Raw genomic sequence first — 16,527 nt, 5'->3', positions numbered from 1 at the left:
AACCCTTATTTGAAACCTGCATGCATAGAATAGGGTAGAGAATTCAGATGGCAAAATGAACATTTAATCATCCCAATAAACTATGTATAATGTATTATTTTCCTTTACCTCGTCATATAGTTCCAAACTGTTTATTGTGACTAGAAAGCTTCATTATATCATTAATTATTGTGTGTGTTAGTTCCTTAAACACGTCTTTCAGTGTAGTACATATCTGTCCAGTTTGGAAGTTCCAGTTGTATCTCGTGTGAATAACTTTAAAAAAAAAGCTACAGTCCTTATTGCCTGATCAGTTGCTCTAATGTACTTACTTTTTGTTTATATATGTATTCTGACATCAATTTGTTTCGGCCAAGAACACCCAAGTTAAAAGTTCCAAAATTTCAAACAGTTTAAAAAATTGAACATTTTGAATGATGAAAGAAAGTTAAGTAAGCCTACTATACTTCCCATACAAATAGTTCCACATTATTGCCACCAAGAATTTTATATTTGAGGTAACAATTTTATCTTGTAATTTTCTCTCAACCTTGTAAGTTTGTTGCCATTCAACAAAACTTACAGGAATGGTCCCTCTTGCACCAAATGCAGTCCTCATACACTGATACTGATGACATCATAGGTTCTCAGGAAGTAGGGCATAGTTGTTAGGTAGCTAGCCTTTATATCCCTTTGTTTTTCCTCCAGTTTATTGCAATTTTATTGTTACAGTGGTTACTTCCACCTTCCACTATTTAGGGGACTTCTTCATGCACCTTAAGACTTTTCCCTTTGAGACTGCTTGCTAATAAATATATTACAGTGTTCATCATCATCATTTATCCTCAGCCGCAGATCCTGTCTACGGTCTGGATAGGATTTGTGTGTATGATATGCCTGGGGTACATCTATTTCTATCTTTGTGAAATTTTCTCTCATTACGTCTTCCCAGGTCTCTCCCCCCTCTTTTTTTTTTTTTTTTTTTTTGCTGTATCTTCCTTAATTTGGTAGATACAACCACCTTCTTCTGAGACGTTCAACTGGTGTTTTTTCCAGCCGCCATCCTCTCTAAGGACTCCCTAGGAATCCACATCTCCTATTTATTTATTTATTTATTGTGTCAGAAGTACAAAGTAAACAAGACAAAAATTATACAGAAGAAATTTTAAACATTGGTTGACCAAAGGTTGGCCACGACAAGCGCATTTGGAGTGGCCTTCATTAAGTCTTTAATGGTACAAGTGGCTGGAGAAGAAGGACACAGTAGGAGATGCTCATTAGTCTGCTTAGTACCACACTTGCAGTAAACTGTCTCCACAGGAAGGCCCCATTTCTGTACGTTGGTCTTGCATCTTGTGGTACTGGAGCGTAATCGATTGAGAGCCTTCCATGTTGTCCACTTTTCAGAGTGTCCAGGAGGAAGTTCTTCCTTTGGAACCATCCATTCTCTCAAATGTTGACATTTTTCCTGCCACACTGAGATTCTTGCTTGTTGTGGTGTTCCTTTAAGAGCTTCAGTGGTTGTCAAGAAGCTCTTTCTTGATTTCAACCTAGGATGTGCTGGTTGACAGGCATACAAAGGATGAGCTTCCATAGTCATAGCCTTGCTTTTCTCATACCTAGCAGCAATCTCACGTCGGATTTCAGGTGGTGCTATACCAGCGAGACAGTGGAGTTAACTATGGGGGTAGGTCTTAAACAACCTGTGATAATACGGCAGGTGTCATTTAGTGCTATATCTATGTTTTTGGCATGGCTGGACTTATGCCACATGGAGCATGCATACTCAGCAGTGGAGTAGCACAGTGCTAGCGCGCTTGTTCTCACAGTGCAAGGGTGAGCTCCCCAGGTGGTGCCTCGAAGTTTCCGCACTATGTTGTTTCTGGCAGACACTTTTTGTTTCACGTTTAGGCATTGTTTCTTATACGTAAGCGTAGTCCACATCTGCATTTGCTGTTCATTGCCAAACAGTTACAGCTGTGTAGCTTTTAGTCTTCCCCCCCATTGTTGAGATTACCTGCATGTCTCCTTGTATCTAATGACGCTTAACTTAATGCAGAATAACTCTCCCTGAGGGGCTTAGAAACTGGTAGGGTTTTATATGGTACTCACTACATTGCCTGCACAGTGGCCTGTGTTCATGGAGCATCCAGGTAGAGTGCATACTGGGGTGAACCTTGCCATCATTTTTAGCATGTCTCTCCATTCCAAGGATGACAGACCATTGGAATTCACCATCTGTGAGTTAGCACACAGATACTGCAAATAAGGGAACTCCTCTCTTTTTGTGCGGGCAGTTATTCCAAGTATGAAATTCCTTTAGGCGAAGAAGCTCTCGGATTATTATTACATTTCCAGTTTTCACCCATTCTTATAGTAGTCGCTTAGGTCATAGTCGATATTAAAGCCACCAACCCTAATTGGGACCCCGTCTGTCAGTGGGGGTGGTAGAATAACGCCCATGGTATCCCCTATCTGTCTGTGGGGGTGGTAGAATAACACCCTGCCTGTAGTAAGAGGTGAATAAAAGGAGCCCCAAGGGCTCTGAACTGGGGGAACATGGGTTGGCAACCACGGCACTATTAGCTGAGTCCTGGCATTGTTTCCACTTACTTGTGCCAGGTTCCTCACTTTCATTTATACTATCTGACCTCCTTCTGTCTACTCTTGTTCTTTTCAACCTGACGGTATTAGGTTGCGAATCCTAGGGAGTCTTTCATTTCCATGCCCTTTGTGTCCCTTGTCTTCCTTTGGCCGATATCTTCATTTTTCGAAGTGTCAAATCCCTTCTATTTTTATTCTCTGATAAGTGTTGTATAGATGGTGGTTGCCAAATTGTACTTCCTTTTAAAACAATAATCACCACCACCTCTAATTATGAATTTGAGAGAGTATAGGAAGCAGGCAGTCCAGTAAGGATGGCACAAAATATTGTTAGTGTAAAACTGTAAAAGTATTGTAAAGAAAGTAATAGAATGAAGTAATTTAATAGATATGTATTACTAGATATTATAATAGGAGTTGAATCATGGCTGAGAAGTGATATAATTTAGGTGTAGAAATTTTCTCACGGAACTGGAGTCTTTATCTCATGTTAGGAAAAATAGGAGGGGGAGTTTTCATTTCATACTGGTGAAAGAAGAATTTGTATGCTATGAAGAAGAAAAAAAAAGGATGAGAAACATGTACAGTAATTCTTGGTGTAGGACTTCTCTAAAGATAATAGGAAACTTGATGTTTTTTTAGGTTTACAGACCTGGCAAGTTTGGCACCAGTGCTGATGCAGAATTATGTGGTAATATAATCAGCTATGTGAGGAATGATGTATAAAGGAACGTTATTGTAGCAGGTGATCTCAGTTTACCAAATGTTAACTGGGAAGGTAATGTGAATGACATAAAGCATTTAATCAATCACCACTGATCTACATTTAGGGCAATCATCCAGGTGGCAGATTTTCTTAAATAATTGTGGAGAATTTGGAAATTTATTGAACACCTCCCTTGGTAAATTATTCCAATCCCTAACTCCTTGTCTTATAAATGAATATTTTCCCCAATTTGTCCTTTTGAATTCAAACTTTATCTTCATATTGTGATCTTTCCTACTTTTAAAAACATCACTCAAACTTATTCATCTAATAATGTCATTCTATGCTATCTCTCCTCTGACAGCTTGGAACATATCACTTAGTTGAGCAGCTCATCTTTTTTTCTCCCAAGTCTTCCCAGCCCAAACTTTGCAGCATTTTTGTAATGACAAATTCAAGTGGAATGTCAAAGTAGTTGAAGGACAGAGTTGTTTTGTTTAGTGGTAGTGATTGATGGTCTTCTTCTTCTCCTTCAAGAAGAGGTTGATTCATTCTGGCTCCCCCACTAAAGGGGGGCCAGGTGGGCCACCAGTTGAACTAAGCAGATCTTTAGCCAATGAAATATAGATTAATTAATGAATAATTTTATTCACAAGGTATGTTTTGTATATAACATTCTTATTGTCTTCTTCTTCTTCTACTACTACTACTACTACTACTACTGCTGCTGCTGCTGCTGCTACTGCTACTACTACTACTACTACTACTACTACTACTACTACTACCACTACCACTACAATTGTTTTCATTCTGTACCCTGAAGGGGTATAGCTAGCCTTTTAGAAAGTGATGCCTTCTCTCGGGCCAAGGAGATTTGAATTGGTGAAGGTGAGGAAGTTGGCAGCCATGGCCAGAACTTTGTATTCTGGATCTATCTTGCTCATCATAATTTTTTCTTCTTCACTAACGTGAAAACCAATTTTTTACATGGTTTTATTTATAATTATGTAGAGCCAATGATCCAGATGGTAGGTCTCTTTAAACTTCGATCCGCCGCCTAGTACTGGGAGTCCAGCCCAGGACTCCAGGGATGGCTACACTAACCATTGCATTATGGAGATGGACCATTTCTGTGGTTCCTATAGTTGGGCCCACGAGAGTTGGAGTCTGACATTTGAGCGGCGAAAGCAGTAACTACGAAGTACGCTGCGTTGTCATAGTTACCTCCATCTGCGGCATATCACACTTTCATAAGGGCTGAGTATTTAATAAAACTTGTAGGCCTAATGCAATTCAGTAACTTTGTCCTGTTCCTAAGCTTGTGCTTATAATTTCAACATGTAAGATAGAACACATCATTGTTGATAAATATGAGATTTTGTAATCAGTAACAAAATTATAAGTTTCTAACAATAACCTCAACAAGTGCACATGTTAAATACAGAATAGAATTGTACAACTAGCTTCTGATTAACTTACAAAAACAATTAAGTAACAACTAAAATAATAATCAGAAAACAAACACGTGAATACATAAAGCAGCAACAACTAACACAGTACCACCTGGAATAATATCATAAAAGCAACTGAGAACAAGCCAACCCAGGTGGCGATAGCTTCATTAAATGTGACATTGCTCTTATCCTTGCCATAGCAACAGACTGTTTTCGAGCAGCATTAGACAACTTTTGCTCGCCGGTGGTGCTGAGTGTCAGACTCCAACTCTCGTGGGCTTTAGTATAAGTGTGTTTTAACATAACTGCTGGTATTCTTTATGCTCTCTGTCAGCTGTTTGTGACACAGATATTGTCCCGTGCAGAAGTCACGCATGGGTTTGAATCAGTGGCAGCTGTTCGGTGGACTCTTAGGTTGAGGGGGTGGCCACATTACTTTTTCCCCCACACCTTTTTCTTGACAACTCTGACAGAAAAAAGAAAAGCAAAATTTAGTTCCTTTTATATTAAATGAAAAGTATCACAATAATGTTTTCGACACAGATTTTTTTTTTTTTTGCTAGTTGCTTTACGTCACACCGACACAGATAGGTCTTATGGTGACGATGGGATGGGAAAGGGATAGGAATGGGAAGGAAGTGGCCGTGGCCTTAATTAAGGTACAGTCCCAGCATTTGCCAGGTGTGAAAATGGGAAACCACGGAAAACCATCTTCAGGGCTGTCGACAGTGGGGTTTGAACCCCTATCTCCTGAATACCGGATACTGACTGCACTTAAGCGACTGCAGCTATCGAGCTCGGTGACACTGGATCTTATGAGCTGTTTTTGCTATTTGGATATACAATGATACCATCACTAAGAATCTGATCACTGAGCTTGATAGCTGCAGTCGCTTAAGTGTGGCCAGTATCCAGTATTCGGGAGATAGTGGCGACGATGGGACAGGAAAGAGCTAGGAGCGGGATAAAATGAGCTGTGGCCTTTATTAAGGTACAGCCCTAGCATTTGCCAGGTGTGAAAATGGGAAACCACGGAAAACCATCTTCAGGGTTGCCGACAGTGGGGTTCGAACCTACTATCTCCCGAATACTGGATACTGGCTGCACTTAAGCGACTGCATTCTTTGACTCCAGCTTTTGACTTCTAATATGTCTTTCAAATGACTGCTATATGCTTCATCAAAAAGACAAGCTCTCAAACTGCTTTTAGAGCATTTCCATGATTTTATCATCAAAAGTTTCTAGCTGTAACACATCAGTTTCTGCTTAATGGTGATGAATTCATATTCATTTTCTCTCTCTCTCTCTCTTGCAAGAAATGATCCTATGTTCTTATTGTGCGTATCTCATGTGTTCTTCTGTCTGTCTTTATTGCTTCTTCCATTTTCATTACTTATATATCTAGTTTCAAGTAAGCTCAAAAAATAGTGATCATCATTTTTTCCTCTTGTCCAGCTCCTGCCAAGTTGGGGGTGTTGATGGTACTTCTCCACCGTTGCCTCTCCTTCCACCACTTCTCTTCAGTAATTATTGTGCTTGGCCTCTTTCCTTCTATCGTAGCCTCTAACACTTGTTTTGGTATCCTTCCCTCCTCCATCATCATAACATGCCCAAACCATCTCAATGTATTCTTCTCCTCCTACCACTCAGCTTTTCTACCCCTATCTGTTTTCTGACCTCAATATTTCTTAATCTGTCTCTCCTTGTCTTCCCTACCATACTCCTCAGGAACTTCATCTCACAGGCTTGAATTTTACTCTCATTTCTTGCTATCAAAGTGTAAGTGCAAGTTAATATAGGGGTATAGTACATCTTGTACATTATCTCTTTACATTTCATAGGAACTTCTCTGTTCCACACCAGGTTCCTTACATTCTGCTACAGCATATTTGCTGCTTGTATCCTTCTGCCGATCTCCTTATCCAACCTTGCATCTTGCATTAATTCACTTCCCAAAGTATTTGAAGTATTTAACAACCTCAAAGTTTTGGCCCCTGATACTGTGATACTAACGACTCCTTTCCCTTCTCTTTCTCCTCTTGTCATCATTACTGTTTTGCTCACAGTAGTGATATCGTCGTCTATTTGTTCCTTTAATTTTGTTTAAGGATGATGGTATGTGGACAGTACTCTAACTGGCCAATATTCTTCCTCTCTGTACTGCCCACGGATACATGATCTAGTCCATCTCCATCATGACGACTACTATCGAGATTGAAGATTTTATGGCTGGTCCCTTGGTCACTTGGGTAAGTAATTTACCTCTCACATTCTATTAGTATTTTGAATGCAGTAGAAGCTCTGTAAAATAAGGAGGACATACAGCATAATAATTATTTGGGCCAAGAGGCGTTGCAGCAGTTCAATTCAGCCCTGTGTGTTTGTCTATAAACTTTCACATCATATTCCAGTTTTTCGAAAAATAGTTTTTGAAAGTATTTATGGCTAGACTAGGTTCTATAATATTTCCATATTCCTAATGTTTACTCTTTGTTTCTCTCTCTGTTTTAGCTTTACTCCTGCTTGGATGATAGATCTCCTGATTACGAGGAACTTACAGATGGCGTGCTTCTGTACGAAGTCCTCCTACAAATGTAAGTTTTGTTTGTAGTTGTTGCAAAATGCTGTAACCATACGTTCAGGAGATAGTGAGTTTTAGCCCCACTGTCTGTAGTCCTGAAGTTTTTTTTTCCATTTGTTTTCCATTTTCATTCCATGCAAATGGTGGTACTGTAAATTAAGTCCACGGCTTATACTTTCCCAGTTCTATAATTTTTCTCTTCAAGAAGTCCGAAAAACCTGTCTGTATTATTGCGATATTAAACAAATTGTATACTTTCAATCCGACATTGCTAATACGTAGTTCATATCCTCTATCGGGCCTGGTCTGACAAAACTTTACGTTTAGATATTACATAAATTTGTGGGAAAATGGTGGTTATGCATTATCTTGTCATCATCATCATCATCATCATCATCATTTTACAGTCCCAGTTTCCTGGGTATTGTTGGTGAGCCTCTTCTACCCTGTCTTATTGAGATAGGTTCTGTTGTTAATGATGTCTTTCATTGTCCTTCCCCGATCTGCAGCGTCCATCTTTATGATGTCTATCCAGTGGGTTCTTGGTCTATCCACCATCCGTTTTCCTGCCACATGTCTCTCCAACTGAACATATGCTCTCCTTGTTGGCTCCATCCTCACTACATGCTAAACCATCTCAATCTGATCATGCTGACTCGATCTAACAATGTTGTCTCAATCCCAGCTTCCTTTCTAAGCATGTCATTCCTTAACTTGTCCAGTTTTGTTTTTTTAAATTGTGGTCCTCAGGAACTTAATCTCAGATGCCTGCAACCTTGATGAGTCCTTCTTAGTGAGGCTGAAGGTTTCAATACAATAGGTTAAGATTGGTATGAAGTACTGATCGAACATCACCAGGTTTGATTTTGTTGGTACTTTGGGATCCCAGAGGAGTGTTCGTACTTACTGGTAAAGTGAGAGGTTTTCTGCACTCTAGTTGCCACCTCGTTTGTGGCTAGTGTATCTTGAGATAATACGCTGCCGAGGTATGTAAAGTTTTTCACATTTTTCAGTGGACGGTTTCCTAGCATGAGGTTCGCTGGTTGTCGCTCTCTGTATATTGCCATCACTACTGTTTTGGGTTCCGTTATCTTGAGATTGAATTCCTGGACCTTAACCTTTCATTTATTGAGTCTTGACTGTACTTGCTCCTCAGTTTCTCCTTAGATCATAATGTAATCAGCGAAAGCCATTGCATTTATTTCACCAGGGGTTTTCTTGATGTTCTTCATTATGTCATGTGTGATGGTGATAAACAATAATGAGGATAGTGCACTGCCTTGCTGGACTCCACTTTTGGTCTGGAACCAGGATGAATGCCAGTCACCCAATCGCATACAGGTGGTACAGTGCTCATACAGAATTTGAGCTTACCTCACCATTTCCTCCGGCACATTCCTTTTCCTCAGGCATTCCCACATCTTCTCTCTCGCAATACTGTCATAAGCCTTCTCAGTACCCCCTGTGAGTATGGGATGCAGACAAGGAATACAACCACGGTATCCCCTGCCTATCGTAAGAGGTGACTAAAAGGGGTTCCAGGGGCTCTCTACTTGAGAGTGTGGGTTGGCGACCATGGGGCCAGTAGCTGAGTCCTGGCATTGCTTCCACTTACTTGTGCCAGGCTCCTCTCTTTTATTTATCCTGTCCAACCTCCCTTGGTCAACTCTTGTTCTTTTCTGGTCCCAGCATTATTAGAGCATTCGAGGCCTAGCGAGTCTTTCACTGTCATGCTCTTCATGGCCCTTGTCTTTCTTTGTCCAGTACTTCATTTTTTGAGGTGTTGGATCCCTCCCTTTTTTTCTCTCTGATCCCCTGTGGGTGGGGCACGCAGATGAAAAATACACCAATGGTTTCCCCTGCCTGTCATAATAGGTGACTAAAAGGGGCAACCAAGGAATGATTGAATTACAACCATGAGACTACTTGTGCTTAGTACCATCATGCGAGGAACACCATGGGTTGACTTTACTTGCGATTAGTACCACGATGTGAGGTACACCATAGGTTTGTGCTTAGTAACATCGAGGGTGGATCACTATGGGTTTACAGTATCCTTGATTAGTGCCACTATATATGGAACACCATGGGTTTATGTTGCCTGTGATTAGTATCACTATGTGAGAAACACCACAGGTCTGGACATTGCTTATGATTAGTATCACTATGTGAGGAACACCACGGTTCTGAACAGCTCCTGTGATTAGTATTACTATGTGAGGAACACCATGGGTCTGCATTGCGTATGAGTGGTGCTATTATTTGGGGAACACCATAGGTTTGCGTTACCTGTGATTAGTACTACTATCTGAAGAACACTGTGAGTCTACGTTACTTGTGATTAGTACCGCTACATGAGGAACAGCATGGTTCTACATCACCAGCAATTAGTATCGTTATGAGGAGCCAAGTATGGACCCCCTTTCGACAATAAGCATCATCGATTTAGGATTTTGCTTTGGAAGCATTCCCTTGTTAAGTTATTTTATGGGAAGGTGGGGTATTGTGGGTCGGATCCATTGATTGTTTTTTAAGTTCATGTTCATTGTTCAATTTTGTCTTTTTGAATTCTGGATGGATTTTGGAATTATTTTAACTTTCAATATTGTGAGTTAAATCCATGGATTTTTAAAAACTCATATTCATTCTTCTTCATGTTTTTGAATTTTGGTCAGTGGATGAATTTTGGAATTTTAATCCACTACAGAATTGTGAAACACACTGTAACATCCAGAATGGCACTCAGTGAGGAGAACTCTTTAGAATATTCGGTACATTATATCTGCGCCTTAAGCACGCTAGAATTTATGAGAAATGTATCTTTCTAGAAGCCTGGCCAGACACGTATTTAAAGAGGTGGTCTTGATGGTGGAGACGAGTTTACTGTTTAGTTGGAGTTATGGTTTAACAGGAGTTATACTTGTGACCACGTGTTATGACATGCTTGTAAGCAGTCAATTGTTTTAAGGTTGTGATCTCCGTGTGGCATGTGCTTAGTGGAAGGCATTTGTCAAAGATGGCGGTTTGTTGATGTCTGTATTTTGTTTGTGACAGCAGTTGATTAGGTTATGTGTATGTTTATGTGAAGTTAAGGTGAAATAAGTAAGAGTACCAACTGACAGCATTTTGTATGCGTCTTTGTGGATACATCAATGGCTGTATGCTATTTTCTACAGATTTATTTTCAAAGTGATGATCTATATACGAGGCGTGTTTTTTAAGTAAGGTCCGTTTGAAAATAAGTACACAACGAAAGGTTATTTCAAAAAAGTAAATTTATTTTCAGAAAGTACATACTTCACTCTATTTTTCGACATAGTTGCCAAGTTTGTTCAAACACTTATCATACCTCGTAACCAATTTTAAAATACCCTCTTCTTCATAGAAACTTGCCACCTGCTCCGATAACCAAGAGTTCACTGCTGTTTTCACGTCGTCGTCATCATTGTAATGGTTGCTACTGAGGTGATGTTTGAGGTGGAGGAACAGATGGTAATCGCTTGGCGCAAGATAAGGACTGTAGGGTGGGTGGTCTAAAACTTCCCAGCCAAAACTGTCCAATAAATAGCGGGTCTGACGTGCAGTGTGAGGTCTTGCATTGTCATGAAGAAGGACAAATCCCTTTGTCAGTATGCCACGTCTTTTGTTTTGAATCGCTCTGGGTAGCATTCTCAGGGTTTGGCAGTATGCTTCTGCATTGATAGTGGTTCCTCGTTGCATGAAGTCGACCAACAAAACACCATGCCTATCCCAAAACACCGATGCCATGATTTTGCACTGGGACAGAGTCTGTTTGGCCTTCACTTTTACATGCGAGTGTGTGTGTGTGTCTCCACTCCATGCTCTGTTGCTTCAATTCAGGCGTGATATACGAAACCCATGTTTCGTCTCTAGTTACAATCTGACTCAAGAAGCCGTCACCTTCTTCGTCATAACAAGTCAAGAACTTCATTGCACACTCACATCTTTGGTTTTTGTGGTCCTCTGTTAGGAGTTTCGGGACCCAACGGGAGCACAGTTTCCTAAACTTTAGGTGTTCAGAAACATTGTTGTAAAGCACTGATCTTGACACGTCAGGAAATTCATTTGAGAGGCCTGTTATTGTGAAGCGCCTCTTCTTATGAGTCTTCGCTTCAACTGAAGCCACCAAATCTTCTGTAATCGAAGAAGGGTGACCAGAGCGGTCCTCATCATGGACATTGTCACGGCCATTTTTGAATTGTCGTACCCACTTACGCACAATGCTTTCACTCATAACGGTATCACCGTACACTTCGCAAATCTGTCGATGAATTTCTGCAACAGACAGGTTCCTTGCTGACAAAAACCATATCAGTGACCGAACCTCAAACGTGGCGGGTGAGTTGATAGTCTTAAACATTTTGAAAGCTCAGAACAGAACCGTACAGGTTAGCTACAGAGCTGAAACTGAGCACAGTTGTTCCCGAGGCATGCCGGTACACGACGCACGTGCTCTTTGCGATATGTGCGCGAACTACTAGTGTTTACAACATAATGGACCTTACTTAAACGCGCTTCGTATATAAAATAAGAATTTTCTCTGTACATTGCTCGGAATTTAAAAAGAATGGTATTTCTGTGTTGGTCGTGCCCACAGTAAGAAGGAAATGCACTTTTAAAATTTTCATCATTTCTGTATGTATGTATGTATATATGGGTATCACGAGAAAATGGCTGAAGAGAATTCAATGAATATCGTTATGTAAAATCGGGGAAAGATGCACACTACAATCTAGGCTATAAATAATTTCATTCACGCTGAGTGAAATGGTAATTTTAGGGAAGGCCTAAAATTTAATTTTCAAATATTTATGTTGTTAATGGTCCTATCAATAAATACTACATAACTAAAGTTGTATAGAACTAGCTAATGTACCTGTGCTTCACTACGGGATTCTCAGAAAGACTAACATTGTGGTTTTCCTAACTGAAGTAAACTTAGGCCATTACAAAAACGTCATAGGAAAGTAGCGATTAAAAGCAATGTTATCATATAAAATACTCTATCAAATGAAAAACTGCACATTTTCTCTCTTTTAACGAACAGTACTACGATGCCAATCTAAGAGTCCGAAGTTTCAGTGCTGGAATGACCAGGCCACAGAGAGACGTGAACACTCCTCTGCCATTATTCCGTTAAATATGCATGCTGTTCATTCCAATCAATGCCTCAGAGTAGGGACTGAACAGCTCGAATGCTATGATAAACCATTTTGTTACGTACCAGTAGTATCAGAAAATTTATGAACCAGAGGAACGCCATGCTAAAGAAGAAAGTTATCTGAGTCCCCAGCTACTTCCCGCCAATATTCAGGAAGGCTCTTATACTCGGTACGACTGGGCGAGTTAGCCATGCGGTTATGGGTGCGCGGCTGTGGACTTGAATTCGGGGATAGTGTGTTCGAACCCCGCTGTCAACAGCCCTGAAGATGGTTTTCCGTGTTCTCTCATTTTCACACCAGGCAAATGCTGGGGCTGCGTCGTAATTTAGGCCAGGGTAATTTCCTTCCCACTTCTAGCCCTTTCCTATAACATCGTTGCCATGAGTCCCATGTTTGTCGTTGCGACGTAAAGCAAATTCGAAGAAAAATGCTTCCCATAGCGAATCTGAAATATTTGTTCCGAATAAGTAAATTTATAATACCAATATAAATGGTCTGTTATTGGACATTATAAATTTCCAGCTAACTCATTCCTGGTTGCCAGCGTTTTGCCCCCGTGTGCTGATGAGCCCAGCCTAGCACCATTTATATTGGTATTGTACTGCAGTAATCCAATCTATCGGAGATGAGTGGCAACAGACACACAAAGCACATCACAACAAACAATGGTCAATGTACAGTAATGTTATTGTTGATCATTGTTATGAGCTTTCTGTATTGTAGGCCTTCACATTTAGTTTTCTTTCGACTCTGTAATATTAGGGCGTCTTACTAAATTAATTATAGCGTTTATTGTAGTTCCTTATTCCCCGACTCTACATAGCGATTTTCATTAAATTCTGTTTACCCATTTACTCGTGACTCGGCACTGATATGGACTCAGCAACAAAAATCCAAATTCATGAATATCTCTGTTATCATAGCTGGTACCGGTACGGTAAAAATTTATAAGACATAAATGATTGGAAATGTAATACTATATAACTAATACTATATATTTGTCGATAGGACTGTTATTAACACAAATATTTGAGAAATAAATTTTAGGCCTCCCCCTGAATTACCATTTCGCTCAGCGTGAATAAACTTATTTGTGACCTAGATTGTAGCGACTTATTTCCCGACTTTGCACACAGATTTTCATTAAGATAGGACAACTAATGACATAAATATTTGATAATTAAGTTTTAGGCCTTCCCCTAAACTATCCACGCTATCCATTCTACTTATCGCCCAGAAAAAGGAAGCATTTGGTACTTTAGGAATAATTTCCATTTCTCTCAGCGTGAATAAGATTATTAATGGCTTGGATTGGCGCGACTTATTCCCGGACTTTACATACCAATTTTCATTAAATTCTCTTCAGCCGTTTTCTCGTGATGCGTGTACATACATACAGACAGACTGACAGAAATTACGGAAAATTAAAAGTTCATTTCCTTGTTACTGTGGAAACGACCGATACAGAAATACCATCCTTTTAAAATTCTGAGCAATTTTCAGACAAAACACTTATTTTAAATATATAGATTAAATTTCAGATCGTTTATGTGTTATACATTTTTACTGTACCAGCTAAGATAACGGAGATATTCGTAAATTTCGATTTTTATTGCTAAGTTCATATCAACGCTGAACTACAAGAAAATGGATGAACAGAATTTGTTGAAAATTGGTATGTAAAGTCTAGGAATAAGGTGCTACAGTCTAGGATATAAATAATTTTTATTCACGCTGCATGAAATAATAGTTTAGGGGAAGGTGCCTAAAATTTAATTTTTTAAATACCTATGTTATTGATCCTACGTACAGTAACAAAAGTTATAGAGAATACAAGTTCCAATCGTTTATGTCTTATACAGTTTTTTTTTAAAATATTTTTTTTATTAGTTGCTTTACATCGCACCGACACAGATAGGTCTTATGGCGACGATGGGACATGAAAGGCCTAGGAATGGGAAGGAAGCAGCCATGGCCTTAATTAAGGTACAGCCCCATCATTTGCCTGGTGTGAAAATGGGAAACCACGGAAAACCATTTTCAGGGCTGCCGACAGTGGGGTTCAAACCCACTATATCCCGGATGCGAGCTCACAGCTTTGCGCTCCTAACCGCACGGCCAACTCGCCCGGTTTATACAGTTTTACTACACCAACTATGATAATAGAATAATTAATTTAGACTTTTGTTACTTAATCCATATCAATGCCAAGCATTTTTAACATGGAAATATTGTTTAATTGTGTTAACTGGCAATGATGTTTGCCCTGATTGTCTTAAGGTGTAAAACCGCGTAGTCATCGATCCGTATCGACTAGAAAAAATGTACTTATAGGATGCTAATTTATTATTTAAATACCTATTCAATACATTATAATATAATATACAGTATATATAATATATAATGTATTTAATATATAATGTATTGAATAGGTGGTTAAACAATAAATTAATTAGCATCCTACAAGTATAGGAATCTTCAATCATCATCATCATCATCATTTCCCTTTATCCAGCTGTAGCTGGGTAGGGGCAAATATGGTTCCTCTCCACTTTCTTCGGTCTTTCCACCACTCCTCCTCCAACACAGTGTCCCTGTCCAGGTTTCTTTCTATAATGCTGCATTGGATGGTATCCTTCCATCTCAATCGTGGTCGTCCACGGCCTCTCCTTCCTTGGATTTGCATTTCCATCACCTTTTTTGGCATTCTTTCGTCGCTCATTCGCTTTATGTGCCCAAACCATCTTAGTCGGCTCTTCTGTATTCTATCATTCATTTTTTCCACTCCAATTTCTTCCCGGATTTTCTCATTCCTTATTTTGTCTCTTCTACTCTTCTGTATCATACTCCTCAAGAACTTCATTTCGGCTGCCTGTATTCGACTCTCATCCTTCTTTGTCATTGTCCAAGTTTCTGCTCCATAAGTTGTTATGGGTATGTAATACATCTTGTACATAGTATCTTCAATACGGAACCATAATGATATTTATCACTTGCAATAGGAAAAAATGTGAAGATGATTATAAAAATGAGAAGAAATCATAAAGGAACGATTGCTTGAAGAATAGACAGGAGAGAGTCATGAAAAAAGGAAGGACTGCCTTTATATTCAATGCTTTAATATCTCATAGTCTCAAGAAAACCAAATTTGAAGGTTTACAATATCGAAGCTCATAAAACTGATCAACAGTAACATTATATTGACCATTGTCATGATGTTATTAATCTCTTCCGCTGCCACTCATCTCTGATAGGTGGGGTTACTGCCACAGAAAGTAGCTAGGGAGTTGGATAACTTTGCATGTTCTATATGATTGTCCCATCATAAATAAACAACACCATTCGGAGGTCTATGAAGAAGTTTGATGTCTTTCCACAAATGGATTCATAAGACGAGCTCATATTGTCGTCATTGACCGGGCAAAAGATATGTGTATGGTGTTTCATCCTGCTATAAGATTCGAGAAAATTGAACAGCAGCTTCGATTAGTTTGCTAGGAGAAAGCCATATATGACCCGAGCACTGAGAATCTCGGAAAGAAGTATGATATTTTAAAAAATGGGAAGTCATTAGGCATACGATTGGCGCTAAAGAGACGCTGGACTTGTTAAGAATTTAAAAAAATCCCGGATTTCATCATCCAGACCATAGTGGACTCTGTGCTGAAAAATTTGTTGGCAATTGTTAAACACCAATTGCTCTCTCTGAACTGAGTATCATGTATTGGATTTTTTTTTTTTTTTTTTTTCCCAATAAAATCAGAAAGAAGAAGTGTGCCTGATGATTGAAACATACAATTTGGAGTCATAACTCAAAGCCCACTTGCATCAAACAACGGATAAAAGTAATTGAATATTATTCCTATGAACTCATTAGGAGGCTGATAATTTTGATTCCCTAATAGAGACAGCTATCAGGTTGATTATCTCTTTGTATTTTCCCCCCATATTTACCTGATTTTAAATTGGACCTGCAAGGGATGTGATAATTGAATTCTAGAGCATTAAATCTTCCCATAA

At 39.4% G+C, this 16,527-nt stretch overlaps 1 protein-coding gene across 1 annotated transcript in view; it reads left to right on the top strand.

Annotated features, from left to right (window-relative positions):
• The window catches only part of Girdin (protein girdin), a 167,805-nt gene that overhangs the window by 356 nt on the left and 150,922 nt on the right, over positions 1-16,527 (top strand). Inside the window, exons 2-3 of the mRNA XM_068229964.1 lie at positions 6,852-6,992; positions 7,255-7,337. Coding sequence (XP_068086065.1) covers positions 6,939-6,992; positions 7,255-7,337 — 137 coding nt within the window. The 5' untranslated portion in view covers positions 6,852-6,938. The remainder of the gene's footprint in view (positions 1-6,851; positions 6,993-7,254; positions 7,338-16,527) is intronic.

The sequence above is a fragment of the Anabrus simplex genome, chromosome 13 (genome assembly GCF_040414725.1).
Source record: "Anabrus simplex isolate iqAnaSimp1 chromosome 13, ASM4041472v1, whole genome shotgun sequence".
In the NCBI taxonomy this organism is placed as follows: Eukaryota; Metazoa; Arthropoda; class Insecta; order Orthoptera; family Tettigoniidae; genus Anabrus; species Anabrus simplex.
This window is presented reverse-complemented; position numbering and strand designations above follow the sequence as displayed.